The sequence below is a fragment of the Cuculus canorus genome, chromosome 20 (assembly GCF_017976375.1).
Source record: "Cuculus canorus isolate bCucCan1 chromosome 20, bCucCan1.pri, whole genome shotgun sequence".
NCBI classification, from domain to species: Eukaryota; Metazoa; Chordata; class Aves; order Cuculiformes; family Cuculidae; genus Cuculus; species Cuculus canorus.
The window spans coordinates 12265771-12283066 of record NC_071420.1 but is presented as its reverse complement, the minus strand read 5'-3'; the positions used below and the strand labels follow the sequence as shown (position 1 = coordinate 12283066).

The 17296-nt window shown below is 51.8% G+C and overlaps 1 protein-coding gene across 4 annotated transcripts in view; it reads left to right on the top strand.

The window, feature by feature from the left end:
- Window positions 1-17296, top strand: part of MTMR4 (myotubularin related protein 4) — a 60238-nt gene that overhangs the window by 37559 nt on the left and 5383 nt on the right. For all 4 annotated transcript variants that reach the window (XM_054084681.1, XM_054084682.1, XM_054084683.1 and 1 more), the window contains 8 exons: window positions 1660-1756; window positions 6851-6964; window positions 12180-12376; window positions 12632-12760; window positions 14244-14355; window positions 15486-15681; window positions 16172-16357; window positions 17093-17263. In XM_054084681.1, coding sequence (XP_053940656.1) covers window positions 1660-1756; window positions 6851-6964; window positions 12180-12376; window positions 12632-12760; window positions 14244-14355; window positions 15486-15681; window positions 16172-16357; window positions 17093-17263 — 1202 coding nt within the window. The remainder of the gene's footprint in view (window positions 1-1659; window positions 1757-6850; window positions 6965-12179; window positions 12377-12631; window positions 12761-14243; window positions 14356-15485; window positions 15682-16171; window positions 16358-17092; window positions 17264-17296) is intronic.

Below are 17296 nucleotides of genomic sequence, written 5' to 3'. Positions count from 1 at the left end.
TGTTCTTCTGCCCAGAAGCACAGCAGTACAGTTGGAACTGAACTGTTTTCCACAAGCCAATGTCCAACAGTGCCTTAAGCTCTGTTGTAGCCATAGCCCGGTTTCCTTAGGCTGAGGGTCATCCTGGACTTGGCCTACAGGTCCAGCTGCTGACCAAGTGCAGCTGGATAACAGGGAATGATAGTAATAAGCACATGAGGAGGGTTCTGAGCCACAACACTGCTTCTCCTTTTCTCCTTGTGAACCCATACAATGTCCCAGACTCTAGTATGCTCGTGATAAGATAGCTCACGCAGTCTTTCCCTGGGATAATAAACATCAGCAGCTATAAGGCAGCAGCATTAGTGCGAGGCCATCTGCATCTCTGCTCCAGCACCTGGACACGCTGGGACCTTCCCATAGTCAAGCCTGCGGAGATGTCTGGCACGTCCTTGCGTAGGCACAAATAAAATTGTTGAATCCATGAAGAGGAAACCAGAGCTGCAATGGTGCCCTCATGTGGATTGGGAGTTTCCCTTCTCTGGGAACACAAAGGTCGCTGACAGTTGCTTTGTTTGAACACCTTCAGCGTGGAAAAAAGGGATTAAAATGAGTGACAAACCTGGCTTTAGAGTTAAAAGTGTGCTGGAATGAGAGGAGAGCAGCAGTAGCCTGAATAAAATGTTCAAACACAGGTTGGGATGAAGGGACAGGGTTGAATCGTAGAGCTGAAAGAGAGCAAAAAGCAGCTGATGGAGAAAAGGTGACCTACATGTTCTTACCCTGTCCCAGACACCAGCAGTGAGGAGATATTTGAGGCTTCTCCTTTAGCAGAAGGATTTCTCTCTAGTATAAATAAACTCACCTGTAGAAGTTGTTGCTGCAGGGAATGAATGCATCGAGGAGCTTTGCAGTGTTTATATATTAACGACACTTGACACTCGAGCAACAAAGACATCCAGGGTTGGTAAGGCGAGGCTGGGACATCAGAGAGCGAGCCCGGAGTCAGCCTCTGAGGGCACAGTCTGGCAGGAGGAACCACCTGGGGTGGGCGCTCAGTACTCACTGCTGTTGGCTTCCTGATATCCACTTTGGAAGCTGTCTCTGTCAGAGGGGTGCAAATGGGTTAAATTAACTCCCACAGGGACGGGGGAAGACTCTTTCCATGCCACTCTGTGCCCCGAGATGGAGAGGTGATCCAATCTGACAAAATAAGCAGAGGAACCCCTGTGAGGGACAAGTCTTCTTGGCTTTGGAAGCAGGATCACTGCTGTCCTGCTGTCCTGTAGCATCTCCAGCTGATGAGAGTTGCTGTCATAGATTTCAGACCGAGTTGCCCTCGTTGACATGATGAGCGAGTTGGGGTTGTTCAGCCTGGAGAAGAGAAGGCTCCAAGGAGACCTTGTAGCGACCTTCCAGTACCTGAAGGGAGGCTCCAGGAAAGCTGGTGAGGGGCTTTTTATGAAGGCATAGAGTGATAGGACTAGGCGGAATGGCTTTAAATTGGAGAAGGGAAGATTTAGACTAGACATAAGGAAGAAATTCTTCACGCTGAGGGTGGGGAGGCCCTGGCCCAGGTTGCCTCTTTAAAGTCCCTTCCAACTCAAACCATTCCATGATTTTATGATTTCATCACTTCTGCCTCACTGTCAGTAAATCCCCTGTGCTCTGCTCTTCCAGGAGACCATGTGAGGTACCGCTTTGAGATGGAGCTGGTGAGGATGGGCTTCGACTTGCAGAATGTATGGCGAGTCTCTGACATCAACAACAATTACAAGTGAGTGCTTCACCAGCAGGCCTTCCCCATTTCCCGTATCTTCTTCCCTGCCTAATCCCCGTGAGGAGCAGTGGATGAGTCAGATTCAGTGAATCCTCCTCCCGACCCTCAATAACCCTCAGGCAGATCAGCATGTGAGCCAGATCCCCTTTCTTTCTGCCTTTCACATCACGGAATTGAAGAAGGAAAACAGCCGACACATCAGAGCCAGCCGCAGTTGGGAACGCTGACTCAGGTGGTTTATAATGTGGTGGCCATAACTCATCCTTGAAGACATTCTGGAGTCTTGGAGGCACTGTCCATTGTGGGGCTGCCTTTCTAGTCAGTGTTGTCTCTAAAATGCTTGCAGTGTTTGAAATGAAAACCACAAAGTTTTCATAAAGCCGGGCAGCTCCTCAGCTCTGTTGGGACATGGCGGGGCGAGGCAGCAGAGGGCTGGCAGAGTGCATGTGGGGAATAAGCGAGGCTGGTTCCATCCAGCGCAGCAGAGGCTGGAGGGGGATCTGCTGGCAGGTCCCAGCTGCTGGGGGGGATGTCACGAAGCCAATGGAGTGAACCTCTTCTGAGAGTGGTTGGCAAGAGGCAATGACCAGAAGGTGCAGCTTAGGAGGTTCAGACTGAGCATGGGAGAAGAACAAAATCCTTCACCAGGAAGGTGTTGCTATGCTGGGACAGATTCCCAGGGAGGTGGTGGTTCCAGGCTCAGATGATCTGGCATTGGAGGCGATGCCCTGTGAGCAGGTGGGTTCTTCCCATCTGCACGTCAGAGATTCTAGCCGGGCTCACTCCCGGAGAAGAGCACAGGAGCTCTTGCGGAAGTGCTTCTGCATTGCCTGCAGCAGGTGGCATCAAGCAAATGGGTTTTATTAAGCTTTGAAAGATGTGTTTTTCTCTGCATTCCCTGAAATCTTTTCATTGGAACGAGTGGTATCCCTCAGCCTTTTCCCTATGTCTCTGCCAGTAAAGCCATCCCCATCCCCAACATATTGGACAGTTCCAGGCCACCAGTTTCTTCTGGAGACCATGAGAAGCCTCAGAATCATGAGTCTGGGGAAATCCCGGCACAGTTTTGCAGTTTGCTGCCTGTTCTTTTCTCTCTTCCTCAGGAATCCAGGCAGCCAGCACATGGTGTGGGGTGTGACGTACAGTTTCTGCTTAGCCACTCTGGCCACATCGTTGCTTGGGGGCTGTGAGCCTGACTGATGGCATTTACACAGTTTCTCCAAGAATGGAGAATCATGGGATGGTTTGGATTGGAAGGGATCTCAAAGCCCATCCAGTTCCATCCCCTGCGATGGGCAGGGACACCTCCCACTGGATCAGGGGCTCCAAGCCCCATCCAACCCGGAGCCCCTCCAGGGATGGGGCAGCCACCACTGCTCTGGGCAACCTGGGCCAGGGCCTCCCCACCCTCACAGCGAAACATTTCTGCCTAAGATCTCATCTCAGTCTCCCCTCTTGCAGCTCAAAACTGTTCCCCTGATCCTATCCCTCCACTCCCTGATCAAGTGCCCCTCCCCAGCTTTTCCTGGAGCCCCTTTCAGCACTGGAAGCTGCTCTAAGGTCTCTCTGCAGCCTTCTCTTCTCCAGACTGAACAACCCCGACTCTCTCATCCTGTTCTCATACAGGAGGTGCTCCAGCCCTTGGATCATCTCCGTGGCTCTAAAAATATGGATGTCAAGTAAAAACTGTTTTTGTAACTGCTCAGTTTTGTGTGCACAGCCTGTGGGTCCCTGCCAGAGGCAGAATCTCTGCCTGTCTTTGAGAGCAAGTCAGCCTTCCCCTGCTGCTGGGTTTCAGGCCGTGGTTCCCTCTGACTATGACAGTAAGTCCAGCTGAGCCTGACCCGTTGTGGTTCACCTGATGGCAGTAAAACACAGCAATTTGCCAGCTTCTCTTGAGACAGATGTATTTTCAGCCAAACTTGGGTAAAAAGAACTTGACAAAAACCTCAGCAAGGTCTGGGTTTGGTTTCCTTCACCTACTGTGTTCCTACGTAAAGCTCCTGTCAGGTCATAGCTTCCTGTAGATATCCTGAGATCCTAAAGGTGCTGGAATTTGCTTGGGCAACTCAGAAACCAATTCACGCCTGCTGCTTTGGGGAGGGTGTCTTAAAATCCTGCCTTGGCTTTTGCTCCTTGCCACCTGCCTGCATTCACAGGAATTGGGTTACTTTTTAACTGCTCATAGTCCTTTTATCTTTTATGTCCCAGCATTAGCAAAGCTGTGCTGTTAGACAGGATATGCCAAGGTAATGGCTTTGTTTGTTGTCTTTCAAGTCTGTTCTGAGATGGTTTTATCTGGGAACCATTATCTTTTTCCTGGTGACAGCCATCATAAAAATAGAGCAGTACAAGCGTACAAGAACCACTCCTTCCACCCTGAATGCAGTGCACTGCTTCAGTATGTAGTGATTGTAAAGGACTACACGGTCTCTGTGGCACTCGCACTGTCAGGTTTTGTGCTCCAGGAGAAATGGACACGGTCTGGTGTTCTCCATGAGGTGTTCTCCAAGAGAGGAGATGTTCTTTATCAGTCTTATATTCCCCTTCCCTTCACTGTCGATCACAGAATCATGAGGTGGTTTGGGTTAGAAGGGACCTGAAAGACCTTCCAGTTCCAAGTCCCTGCCATGGGGTCCCAATGGGTCAAGTTGCTCCAAGCCCCATCCAACCTGGCCTTGAACACCTCCAGAGATGGGGCAGCCACCACTGCTCTGGGCAACCTGGGCCAGGGCCTCCCCACCCACATCATAAGGAATTTCTTCCTAACGTCTAATCTAAATCTTCGCTCTTCCAATTTAAAGCCATTCCCCCTTGTTCTATTCCTGCACTCCCTGATCAAAAGCTTATCCCCAGTTTTTCATGACTGGAAGCTGCTCTAAGGTCTCCCTGCAGCCTTGTCTTCTCCAGGCTGAACAACCCTAACTCTCAGCCTGGTCTCGTGTGGGAGGTGCTCCAGCCTTCAGATCATCTTCATGGGCTCCTATGGACCCGTTCCAACAGATCCATGTACTTCTTATTTTGGGGACTCCAGAACTGGACGCAGGGCTTGGGGTGAGATCTCATCAGAGTGGAGCAGAGGAGCAGAATCCCCTCTCTCCCTGCTGGTCCCACTGCTCTGGATGCAGCCCAGGACACGGGGTGGTGGTTTCTGGGCTGTGAGCACACTTTATTGGCTCATATGGAGTTTCTCCTCCCCCAGCACCCCAAGCCCATCTCCTCAGGGCTGCTCTCAGTCACGTTGTTCCCTAGCCTGTTTTCAAGAGTTACTCTTTCACAAGTGGACCTCCCTTCAGTCTGTGAGCAGCCTGGGAAAAAGCCACCACCAAACACAGCAAAAACTCACGAGAACCCTTTCTGAGCCTCCCAATCCACATCCAGCCACGAGCTTTTTAGGTGTGGTCGGTGATGTTTTCAGGCCATTTCACAGCTGTGGTGCACAGCCTCCCTTCCCCAGTGCCCTGTGTTCACCTTGACTCGGACAGACAGTCACTTCGCACAGGCGTCAGACTCCGGCGGTTTCCCACATTCACCCCAGAACGAGGGAACCTACATGTTTTTACAAAGTTGGTATCATGTTTGCCAGCTTCTGCTCCTCCAGCACCCACAGCAGTGCAAGCGATTGCTTGCATCTCGGTTAATCATTCACTATTGTCTTTGGGTCATGGTGGGAATGGTGAACATTATGAGCAGCTGAGGGCCCTGTGGCTGTTCAGCCTGGAGAAGAGGAGGCTGAGGGGAGACTTCATTGCTCTCTGCAGCTCCCGGAAAGGAGGATGAGGCAGATACTGGGCTCTTCTCCCAAGTAACAAGTGATAAGACAAGAGGAAATGGCCTCAAGTTGCACCAGGGGAGGTTTAGACTGGGTATTGGGAAACATTCCCTATTGAGAGTGGTGAAGCCCTGTCAGAGGCTGCCCAAGGCAGTAGGGGAGTCTCCATCCCTCGAGGGATTGAAGGAATGTGTGGCCATGGCACTTGGGGACATGGTTTAGCAGGCACGGTGGGGTTGGGTTGGCGGTTGGGCTGTATGAGCTTAGAGGGCTTTTCCAATCTTAATGATTCCATGATCCATGATTATCCAGTCTTGGGGATGAGTGACTCCTTCTTCCTAGCAGATGCTTCTTAAAGTTCCCTTGCAGGAGTTTCCACATTGACCTCTTCCTGTGCCCGGTTCCTTGTCAAACAGGATGAGGCCTGGAAGCTTCTTCATGGGCTGGACATGAACACAGAGAGTCATGATTTTTTGCTGTGATCCTGCTGTTCTGCTCGACTTCGGTTTTGGGAGCAGGCTGGTACCCCTGAGGTGTTTGGAAAACATCTCCAGAGTTCAAATCTTCATAGAACCATGGAATCACTAAATGGTTTGGATTGGAAGGGACCTTAAAGTCCATCCAGTTCCAGCCCCCTGCCACGAATCAGGTTCCACTCTGACTGTTCCAGAGTTTTTTGGGCATGCTGCGAGTTTTCCGAAGGGACTGAATCTGTAGGGACTTGCCCATCCCATTCCTCTCGCTGCTGACTTCTGTTCAGATGTTTCTCAGCAATCCAATTGCTGAGACCCACCACACAAGGTGTTCTTTTAGATCTCCCTCAGGTCATTTCCTCGTAGCACAGGTGGAATCTCCACTGCCATCTTCCTGCCAGAGAAATTGGTAAAGCTCATCAGCGCTGACCTGTTTTCTGCCTGGCAGACAGCAGTCGATCATCATCACCAGCAGCTCTGGTGCGTTTCTGGGGCTGCAAGTGCTGCAAGAAAACCCAACCCCCACTTCAATTACGGGTTGTTCCCCAAAACCCTCATGATTTCTTAAATCTGGAGAATGTTCCAAAGGAAATGTTGGGGTACTTGCTGTGGGCCCAGAGGGGAGGCCTGAGGGGAAAGGATGTTGAACTGGCTCATTCCTGACAGTGGTTTTTGGGTTGCTTTTCCCACTCTGAGACTGTGCTGAGATGGATGTGAGGAGGAAGAGCCACAGTCCTGGAGTTTGGGGAGCTGTGAGCTGCCCCCGCCCTCTCTCTGTGCAGCTTCCCTGGTGCAGGGTTGTGCTTGCTGAGGCCTCATCTTGCCTTCATGCTTTCTCTTATCCAGGCTTTGTTCCAGTTATCCCCAGAAGCTGCTGGTCCCTGTCTGGATCACCGATAAAGAGCTGGAAAATGTGGCTTCATTTAGATCATGGAAGAGGATCCCTGTGGTGGTGTACAGGTAGGCACAAAACCACCCCAGTGCTTTCCCCCAGAGCCACTGCCATTTCCCTCGCCAGCTGGCGCAGGTGCTGGGAAGCCAGGTTAGCAAAGCCTGCACTGCGGAGTGAGGCAACAGTGAGAGCTGCATCCTGGGCCTCACACTGCCTCTTCCTTTTGCCTCCGCCTGAAAATGTGCTGCTCTTGGGACTCCTCTCCTCCCAGCAGGCTCTGAGTGGTCCGTCTGTGGTGGTAACACAGGGGGTTCTCCAGAAGGGAGAAACGGTTCCAGGAGATGTTGCTTCTTCCCCGCTTGCAGTTAGATATGGAGATGTGGGTGACTTTCCTCCTATGGGAGGTGCAGCGAGAAGCCTGCGTCCAGCTCAAGTTCTCTTCCTTTGAGCTTCAAAACCTTTTCACAGGCTTGTTCTTGCCTGGCTGCTGCTTTGAAAAGCAGCCCTGGCCAAATGGAGCCTGCTGTGAGGCTCTGCTCCAGCTGGATGTGCAGCCCTGGCGTGCCTTTCAATACCCAAGCGTGAATCCCTTCTCTTCTGACCCATTTCTGAGGGTCTGACACCATTTCGGTAACAGTGCCAAGTTTGCACAGAGCTGAACTTTGTTGATTTGGTAGCTGGCAAATACACAGAGTTCCTATTCCTTGGTCAGCATTCCCAAAGTAACCAGCGCAGGGGGAAGTGGAAGCTGGGCAGCAAATAAAGCTGCACTTGTCAGGGTGGGGCGGTTTCTCATCAGAAATCTCTGCTGGGAGACTCATGTGTTTGAAACAAAAGGAGACCGGTTGAAGAGGTGCACTCAAGTCAGCATATGTGTTTTAACATATGCTGTGGTTTCTGGCCTGCATCTCTGTTGCTGAATCCACATGGAAATAAACTTTGGAAATATCAGAGCTGCACAATGAAGGGCAGTGCTAGGTGGTCCTAAAGCCAGGATCCAAACCCAGAGGATTCACATATCCCTTAATTCTACATCTCTACAATGCACGTTTTGCTGTTGGAGGGTGGCAAAAAACAGTGTAGGACTTCTTTGAGAAGAAAACTAAATTCTACAACAGAGTGACACTGAAGTGTGGAGCCATTCCCTTTTTGGAGCTAGCTAAGCAACTCATATTTGTGACTGCTGTTGCTGAAGAGGCCTGGGGCTGGACACTGTCCTGGTGTGCCTCCTGCCTAGGGGTAGAGACGTGTGGTTCTGCTATTTGGACAATCAGTTTGTTATTTGCATTATAAAATCACTGTAATCACCCAGTACTTTACAAAGTGACCTGCAGGCCTGGAATCAGAGCAGAAGATACTGACAAGTGATGGTACAGGATAGAACAAGCACTTGCCCATCTGTATCTCCTGGTTTCATGTGCTTCTTTGCCCTCATGGTGGAAGTGGTTTGGCCAGGAGGGTCTCTGAGGGCAATGACTGTTCCTGGAGTGCCCCTTGCTGTGTGGAAGGGGAAGGGAAGCAATGAAAAGCCTCACACTTGGCTGCTCATCACCCATAGTTCAGGAGAGAGCAGACCAGTGGGCTCTGGTGCGTGCATCCCAGGGGCTGGGTGACCACCGGACTGTTTGGTAGAGTCCAGAGCTTCTGGACAACAAGGCCTTCAGGTCGCAGTCAGATCTGTAGAATGTGGCACCATTTTCCTATACAAAGCGTCATTTGACTGGTGAGCAAAGCAGGAGTTCAAGTCTCCATCTCTGAGTCCTCAGTAGAGAAGAGGAGCCTTCAGGCACAATTTGCTTTTAGAACAAGGCAGAGGATGCGATGAATGACTCAGCTGACTGCAGCAGCAGACAGGCGCTGTGCGCCAGCCGCTCCGCGGTGTTGCTGTCTGCACAGCCACCTTCAGGAGACCTTGGCGAGATGATGTTGGCGAGAGAGCTCCTCACCGGTGCCCAGCATCGCCCTTGCCTGTGTCCGTACTGCAGTGGCCACTGGGGAATCTGCGGGCAAACAGCAGACGCTGCTCCAGCCACATGGAAATGACACCATGTGCATCTCAGTTGCAATCCTTTTGGTGACAGCTCTGTAAATGCTTTCGCAGCTCTTTAGTGTTTTGAGCTGAGCTGTGTGACTTCTCATTGTGGATGAGTGCTCTTATGGCCAGGAAATGAGAGAGGAGGAGCTCGAGAGATGTTAGTTAGTGCTTTCTGGGTTGGTGGGTTAAATGGCACCTGCTGACACCATCGGGTGTGCTCTTACCTTGTGCTCTGACTGAATCTGAGGGTAAAAGCTGATCTGACAAACTGCAAAGGCACCTAATGCTCAGGGCTTGGGTTATGAAAGGGTCTCAAGTCATGGAGGCTGAACTGTGGGTCCCTTAGGAGTGATTCTGTCCATGGCATCTTCTGCCAGTCCAGTTCTTTCTTTGAGGAAAACCTCCATAAAAATCCCCAGTAAGAAAAGACCTGCAGGAAACGCTCATGTGGGGAGGTATGCAAGGACACAGAGTGGACCAGTCCTCATTGTTGTTCTCACTCCAGCTCCTCTTCAGAGCAGTGCTGGGACAGGGAGCAGCAGGTGCCGGTGAGGTGAGGAGCTGAGGTGCAGGGCTGGCTGGTTCCTGTCCCGTCTCCCAGAAGGGCCAGGCACTGGAAACAGCATCTCAGGGAAGTGTAACGAGCAGGAAGGCATGCAGGCGTTCTTCCCTGGTGTATCTTCAGAGCGTCTGGTATCAAAGAGATACTCAGGAGAATGTGTGATTGCATTTGGTGGAACCACCTCCTGTGACTTCAGTGTGTTCGGAAGTGATTTCTGCCTCCATGCTGCGCTGTGGCAGCAAGTCTGCTGTTCACGTATGCTGTCCAAAAACGCTTCTTGTTTTTCTTAAACTTGTGGCATGGCCTTTCCAGGGTTCTGTGTTTCTGTTGGGGAACAATACAACTAGTTTTCCAATCTCACTTTATATCATTTGTGATCTTTAGTGCCTCTCATCCTTTCCTGTTCTTCTGCCATGGTGAGGACCTGCTTCCCAATTCAGCTGTCCCTGCAGCAAAGCTCCTCTGTCCCTCTGCTTCTCCTGGACACCCTTGCTCTGGAGATCCGACTGCTGTGTTATCCTTTTGGAGATGGATTAGTGAGAAATCTGTGTCATTTTGAAGATGTATCAGATGTGGTGCCATAATGATCTCCATTTCGTCCTTTCCCAAGTAACTGTTACCACATCCTTAACCTTTTTGCCTCTCTTGAGCTTCCAGCTGTATGAGAGGTCCATGTGACTTCAGTGCCTTTGAGATCTGGCAGGTGATTTTTACCAAGCTGCTCTGTGTTGTAGCCAAGGTTACTGTTTGATTACCCATAAACACTTCTTGGTTGTTAATGCTAAATTTCAGGCTCTGTTTTTATCAGCCGGTATCATAGGACCCTTTGCCACTTTTTCCAGAAGCCATAGACCCCTCTGGACTATCCTGTGTCCCCAGCAGCTTTGTCACAGAACCGTCATCCCCTCTCCAGGAGGTTTGTGAATGCCTTGGCCACGATGTTCATGTGAAAATGAGTACTTCTTCCTACTTCAGGCCTGCCTCCAGGTGTCAGTCGGCAACAGCCAGGAGAGAGTTCACGTCTTAGGGGCTATTCATAAGCAGCAGCTCAGGCCTCCACCCCAAATGCTCTTATGCTGGGGGAGCTCGACCTTCTGACGAACCAGCAAGAAATGAAACATTTCAACAACCAGTGTGTGCTTTAGGGGAGGCAAAAAGAAAGAACAGGAGAACGGAACAGTATTAAGCTTAGTAACTATTACCTTCCCAAAGCATAGCTGTAGTTACTTAAAGTTCTCCTCTTTGTTTCGATATATAAATATCTACGTATCTATGTGCAACTGTTTATATTTTATAGAGTGTGTGCTGACAGATAACAGTATCTATTGATTTAGCAATGTAAATCAAAATACCAGACCAGTTTGTAGGGCAATAGTGAGAGCAACAGCAACAGAAACACCCCATTCATTATAGCGGCAGTAGAGTTCCAGGTCACAGCCGTCGATCCCAGAGGTGACTTCTCAGTCACTGCAGCCAACCTCGGAGTTGCCACCATCCACTGGTGCCAGTGCAGCAGCCACTGCCTCCTCTGCTGTCTTGTTTTGCCAGCGGCGCCAGCTCCATTGGTGCTCCTGTGCTGCTCACAGCTGTCTTGACAGGCTGAGAGAGTTGTAGTCAGCCCTGCGCATCAGCTTCGCAGATCCCAGCCTGGGCAGTGGAGAGAAACAGGAATACGTGTCTGCGTGCAGATCCTCTCACCCCACTGTGGGAGTCCACTACGCAGGAAAAGAATAAATTTGAACTTTTAGGATGAATGGATTTTAGGACAATGCACTAGGGGCAGTCTGGAGGAGATGGGCCTAGGGTGCTGGGGGAGGAGAAGCTCCACATGAGCCATATACTTGCACTCACCACCCAGAAACCAACCGCATCCTGGGCTGCATCCAAAGCAGTGGGACCAGCAGGGAGGGAGGGGATTCTGCCCCTCTGCTGCTCCCTGGTGAAACCCCTGTGTCCAGTTCTGGAGTCCTCAGCACAGGAAGGATATGGAGCTATTGGAGCGAGTCCAGAGGAGGCCACGGAGATGATCTAAGGGCTGGAGCACCTCCTGTACGAGGCCAGGCTTGAAAGAGTTGGGTTTTTTCAGCCTAGAGAAGAGAAGGGTGCATGGAGACCTTAGAGCAGCTTCCAGTGCTAAAAGGGGCTCCAGGAAAGCTGGGGAGGGGCTCTTGATCAGGGAGAGCAGGGACAGGATGAGGGGGAACGGATTTCAGCTTCAAGAGGGGAGATGGAGATGAGATCTTAGGGAGAAATGTTTTGCTGTGAGGGTGGGGAGGCCCTGGCCCAGGTTGCCCAGAGCAGTGGTGGCTGCCCCGTTCCTGGAGGTGTTCCAGGCCAGGTTGGATGAGGCTTGGAGCCCCTGATCCAGTGGGAGGTGTCCCTGCCCATGGCAGGGGGTGGAACTGGATGGGCTTTAGTGTCCCTTCTGACTCAAACCATTCCATGATTCTGTGATCTTCAGCTTCTCCCCACTGCAATGTGAGCGACAGCCTCTGTGTAGTGGCCTGTGTTAGGAATAACGGTTCTGGGAGCTGCCCTGCCCTGTTCCACCGCTTGGATGCATGAGTGAATGCAGCAGAGGAAGCAGTGGGGAGAGTATGCGGGTGCGAGCCGTGCAGAGGTGGAGATGGCCGGGGTTGATCCCCGCTGTTTCAGGGGGTTTATGAGGCTCTTGCTTCCTTTGCAGACACGTGCGCAACGGGGCAGTGATTGCGCGCTGCAGCCAGCCTGAAATCAGCTGGTGGGGCTGGCGGAATGCTGATGATGAGTATCTGGTGACATCTATTGCCAAAGCCTGTGCCTTGAACCCTGGAGTAAAGGTTCCTGGTGGCGTGCCGCACAATGGGAGCAGCGACGGCAGTGAGGCCTGCGAGACCGACTTCGGTGAGACAGCCCACTCCCTTCCACGCTCTCCCAAATACGGGAATCATTCAGTGCTTATTGCACCTGAACGTTGCTGGCAGTGCTAACGGGCTGTTACAGTGCGAAGTTTAAAACTGAAATCCCCATGGATCATCGGGGCCCTGTCACACCTCGACCCTGGTGTGTGGGATGGGTCCCTGCTCCCGCTCGCAGGCAGCGTTGTCTGTCGTAGGCAGGCGGGAGGTGTCGGGAGCTCAGTCCGTGCTGTCTCCGCAGACTCGTCTCTGACTGCATGTTCCAGCGTGGAGAATGCAGGGACGCCTCAGAAGCTGCTGATTCTTGATGCCAGGTCCTACACGGCGGCTGTGGCCAACAGGGCGAAGGGAGGCGGATGTGAATGTGAAGGTACAGAGGGCCGAGCCCATCCCAAACACTTCCTCTGAAACCTCTTTGTCGAGAAGGTGCTAGAGCACAGCTGGGGTCTGGCTGTCAGTGCAGTGCTCACTCTCTGGGAGCGTGTTCAAAGCTCATGCAAAGCCCATTATTATTGAGAGCAGCCCTGTGGAGAGGGTCTGGGGGTGCTGATTAATGAAAAGCTCAACACGAGCTGCCAATGCGCACTCACAGCCCAGAAACCAACCGTGTCCTGGGCTGCATCCAAAGAAGTGCAGCCAGCAGGGCAAGGGGGGGGATTCTGCCCCTCTACTTCACTCTGGTGAGACACCCATATGGAGACCTGCATCCAGTTCTGGAGTCCTCAGGCACAGAAAAGTCTGTTGGAGCTGGACACTGGAGCTGTTGGATCGGGTCCAGAGGAGAACTACAAGGGTGATCCGAGGGCTGGAGCACCTCCTGTATGAGGCCAGGCTGGGATAGTTGGTGTTGTTCAACCTGGAGAGAAGCGAAGGCTTCGAGGAGATCATATAGGGACCTTCTAGTGCCTGAAGGGTGCTACAAGAAAGCTGGGGAGGGACTTTTTACAAAGGCATGGAGTGATAGGACTAGAGGGAATGGCTTTAAATTGGAGAGGGGAAGATTTAGACTAGATACAAGGAGGAAGTTCTTCACGCTGAGGGTGGGGAGGCCCTTGCCCAGGTTGCCCAGAGCAGTGGTGGCTGACCCATCCCTGGAGGTGTTCCAGGCCAGGTTGGATGGGGTTTGGTGGGAGGTGTCCCTGTCCATGGCAGGGAGTTGGAATTAGATGATCTTTAAAGTACATTCCAACTCAAACCATTCTATGTGTTACCACAAGAAGGATGTTGAGGCTCTGGAGTGTGTCCAGAGAAGAGCAATGAAGCTGGTGAAGGGGCTGGAGAACAAGTCTTACGAGGAGCAGCTGAGAGAGCTGGGGTTGTTTAGCCTGGAGAAGAGGAGGCTGAGGGGACACCTTATTACTCTTTACAGTTACCTGAAAGGAGGTTGTGGAGAGGAGGGAGCTGGGCTTTTCTCCCAAGTGACAGAGGACAGGACAAGGGGGAATGGCCTGAAGCTCCGCCAGGGGAGATTCAGGCTGGATATCAGAAAAAAGTTCTTCACAGAAAGAGTTATCGGGCACTGGAACAGGCTGCCCAGGGAGGGGGTCGAGTTGCCTTCCCTGGAGGTGTTTAAGGAACAGGTGGATGAAGTGCTTGGGGTCATGGTTTAAGGGAGTGTTAGGAATGGTTGGACTCAATGATCCGGTGGGTCCTTTCCAACCTGGTGATTCTATGATTCTAGGATTCTATGATTCTAGGATTGTATTCTAGACACACAGGTTCTGACCCCCAAAGCTTTGGCAGAACTGCCTGCCTGGAGACCAGAGCTGATGCTGTGCGGGGAGGGCTGGACAGCATGTCTGGAGGCAATTGCAGCAGCTCTCTCTCAATGTTTCTCTCTCTGTTGTGTTTAGAGTATTACCCAAACTGTGAAGTCGTGTTTATGGGCATGGCCAACATCCACTCCATCCGGAACAGCTTCCAGTACCTGCGTGCTGTCTGCAGTCAGGTGCCAGACCCCAGCAAGTGAGTGCCTGGTCTCAAGCCAAGTTCATGTCCTGGAGGGATTTCCCTTCTTTTTCCTGTCCCAGGTTTCTGTCTCAGAAAAAGGAGGGATGGCATCATGCAGACAGTATTTGAATGCTGCTAGTGTTGAACCCTGGTAACCTAGGAGGGGTTGCAGCACTGCTGTGGTGTCACTTGGTGTGCGTGTCCGCTGAGGGTTCTAACGTGCAGCTGCACCTGGAAAAATTGAAATGAGGAGTTGGATTCCTTCCATTTGTTCCCAGGCTGGCTCCTCTTTAATGTATTTTAGGAAGGACTGATTTTCATTGAGGAGTCAACTTAGGTTAAAATATATAAAATAGTAGGTATTATAAGTATAAAATAATGGATTGAGAGCAGCCCTGAGGAGAAGGACTTGGGCTGCTGGGGAAGGAGAAGCTCAACATGAGTCGGCAATTTGTGCGCACAGCCTGGAAATCAACCGTGTCCTGGGCTGCATCCAAAGCAGTGGAACCATCAGGGAGGGAGGGGATTCTGCCCCTCTGCTCCACTCTGGTGAGACCCCACCTGGAGCCCTCCATGCAGTTCTGGAGTCCTCAGCACAGGAAGGACATGGAGCTGTTGGAGCGAATCCAGAGGAGGCCATGGAGATGATCCAAGGCCTGGAGCACCTCATGTACAAGGCCAGGCTTAGAGAGTTGGGGTTGTTCAGCCTGGAGAAGAGACAGCTGTGGGGAGACCTTAGAGCAGCTTCCAGCACTGAAAGGGGCTCCAGGAAAGCTGGAGAGGGCCTCTTGATCAGGGAGAGCAGGGACAGGACGAGGGGGAACAGATTTCAACTGCAGGAGGGGAGATAGAGATGAGATCTTAGGGAGAAATATTTTGCTATGAGAGTGGGGAGGCCCTGGCCAAGGTTGCTCAGAGCAGTGGTGGCTGCCCCATCCCTGGAGGTGTTCAAGGTCAGGTTGGATGGAGCTTGGAAGGGCCTGATGCATTGGGAGGTGTCCCCGCCCATGGCAAGGGCTTGAACTGAGTGGGGCTTTGAGGTCTCTTCTGACCCAAACCATTCCATGATTCTGTGATTCTATATCTTTATTTTCCCTACTGGAGTGCTCAAGCGACCACTTCCTTGCTTTTCTCCTGTCTTCCAGCTGGCTTTCCGCCCTGGAGAGCACCAAGTGGCTGCAGCACCTTTCGGTCATGCTGAAGGCAGCGGTGCTGGTCTCCAATGCGGTTGACAGAGAAGGACGCCCAGTGCTGGTTCATTGCTCCGACGGCTGGGACAGAACTCCGCAAATTGTGGCGCTGGCAAAGATCCTTCTGGATCCCTACTACAGGACCATGGAGGTAGGAGCTGTGCTTTGCTGCTGGTTCCCGTCTGTTGAAAAGTTAAAAAGCAGCTTTGGTCTTGGAGTCTCCGATAAAGGTTTGCACGATAGAGGTCAGCTTGGTGCCATTTCAGAGCTGTTACTGGAGGAGAGGAATTTTCCATGTGCTCTTCTTGCCTGTTTTCGGTGATCTCTGCTTTGCTGCCCTGCCCAGCGTGGTGAGGCACTGGAGCAAACAACCCTTAGTGCTCAGAGTTCAGCTGCTTCCTAACTCCGATTGTGCACATTCTCCAGGCTGTTTGTTGTATGGAAATAATGACTATTTATTCATGTTTGGAAAGCTTGGACATCGCGGTGCTTTGCTCGCAGACCGCACACTGGTGCAGCCTCTTTTCCAGCCCCTCTGGAGCGCTGGGTTTGCCTGGCGCTGCTGGTGTATGGCGCTTGCTGTGTCCTGCTCCCTGCCTATGGCAGGGCACCCACAGTTAGGTTGGTTCTTCTGTTTCCAGGGCTTCCAGGTGCTTGTGGAATCAGATTGGCTGGATTTCGGTCACAAGTTTGGTGATCGCTGTGGTCACCAGGAGAAGGTGGAAGATCAGAATGAGCAGTGCCCGGTTTTTCTGCAGTGGCTGGACGCTGTTCATCAGCTCCTGAAGCAATTTCCTTGCCTCTTCGAATTCAACGAAGCTTTTTTGGTAAGAAATACGCATGCAAACATCTCTTTGTCCCTTGTGAGCAGAGGCAGAGAGAAGGCCATGGTATTTAACAGTGTTGCAGTTGAAAGAAACCAAAACCTGCATTCTTTAACAACGAGGAAGTGTCTGGTGAGGTTTGGGCACTGCTGGCATTCCCAGCCGCCCTGCACCATGCAGCTGCAGCTCGGCCTGCCACTTGCAGGGCGTTTGACCTGATTCTGGATGTGTGATGCTTCTGCTGATCTCCGTTCAGCTGTGTGCAGTCGTCTCCTGCTCCCAGTGGGTGCTGCCACCCAGATCACACAGCGATGTGTTCATTCTCTATGTGTTCTCAGTAAATTCTCTGGTTTCTTTGGGTCACTTCTTCTGTGGGTCCCCTTCCAGCCCAGTGAATTCAGATGCCGCCAGCAGCGCTGTTCTGGTTAGAAGTCTAGTTTGTGTTTCTCAGAGCCATTTAAGTCTGGAGCTTTTAAAAGTAATAAATTAGGGAAATGAAAGCTCTTAACCTCTGTGTATCCAATGACACAGGTGAGGGGTACAGAGGGGCGGGTATGGGATCCGTGGACAATTTCACTGATCCAAGTGGTGCCTGTTGCTGTCCCCTCCGTGTCCCACCCAGTGGAAGAGCAGACAGCAGCATTGTCACTGGCCGGGTGGGAGCTGCCTGTGCCATCCCAGAGGAGCAGGAGATGTTTCCCAACAGCCCTGACAATTGTTCTCCTCCTGCTGCTTCAGGTGAAGCTGGTGCAGCACACGTATTCCTGCCTCTATGGGACCTTCCTTGGGAACAGCCCCTGCGAGCGAGAGTTGCACAACATCTACAAACGTACCTGCTCTGTGTGGTCCCTCCTGCGGGCGGGCAATAAGAACTTCCACAATCTTCTCTATATGCCAGGCTCTGAGCAGGTGAGCAGAGCTCCTAACCCAGCTTTCTAGGCT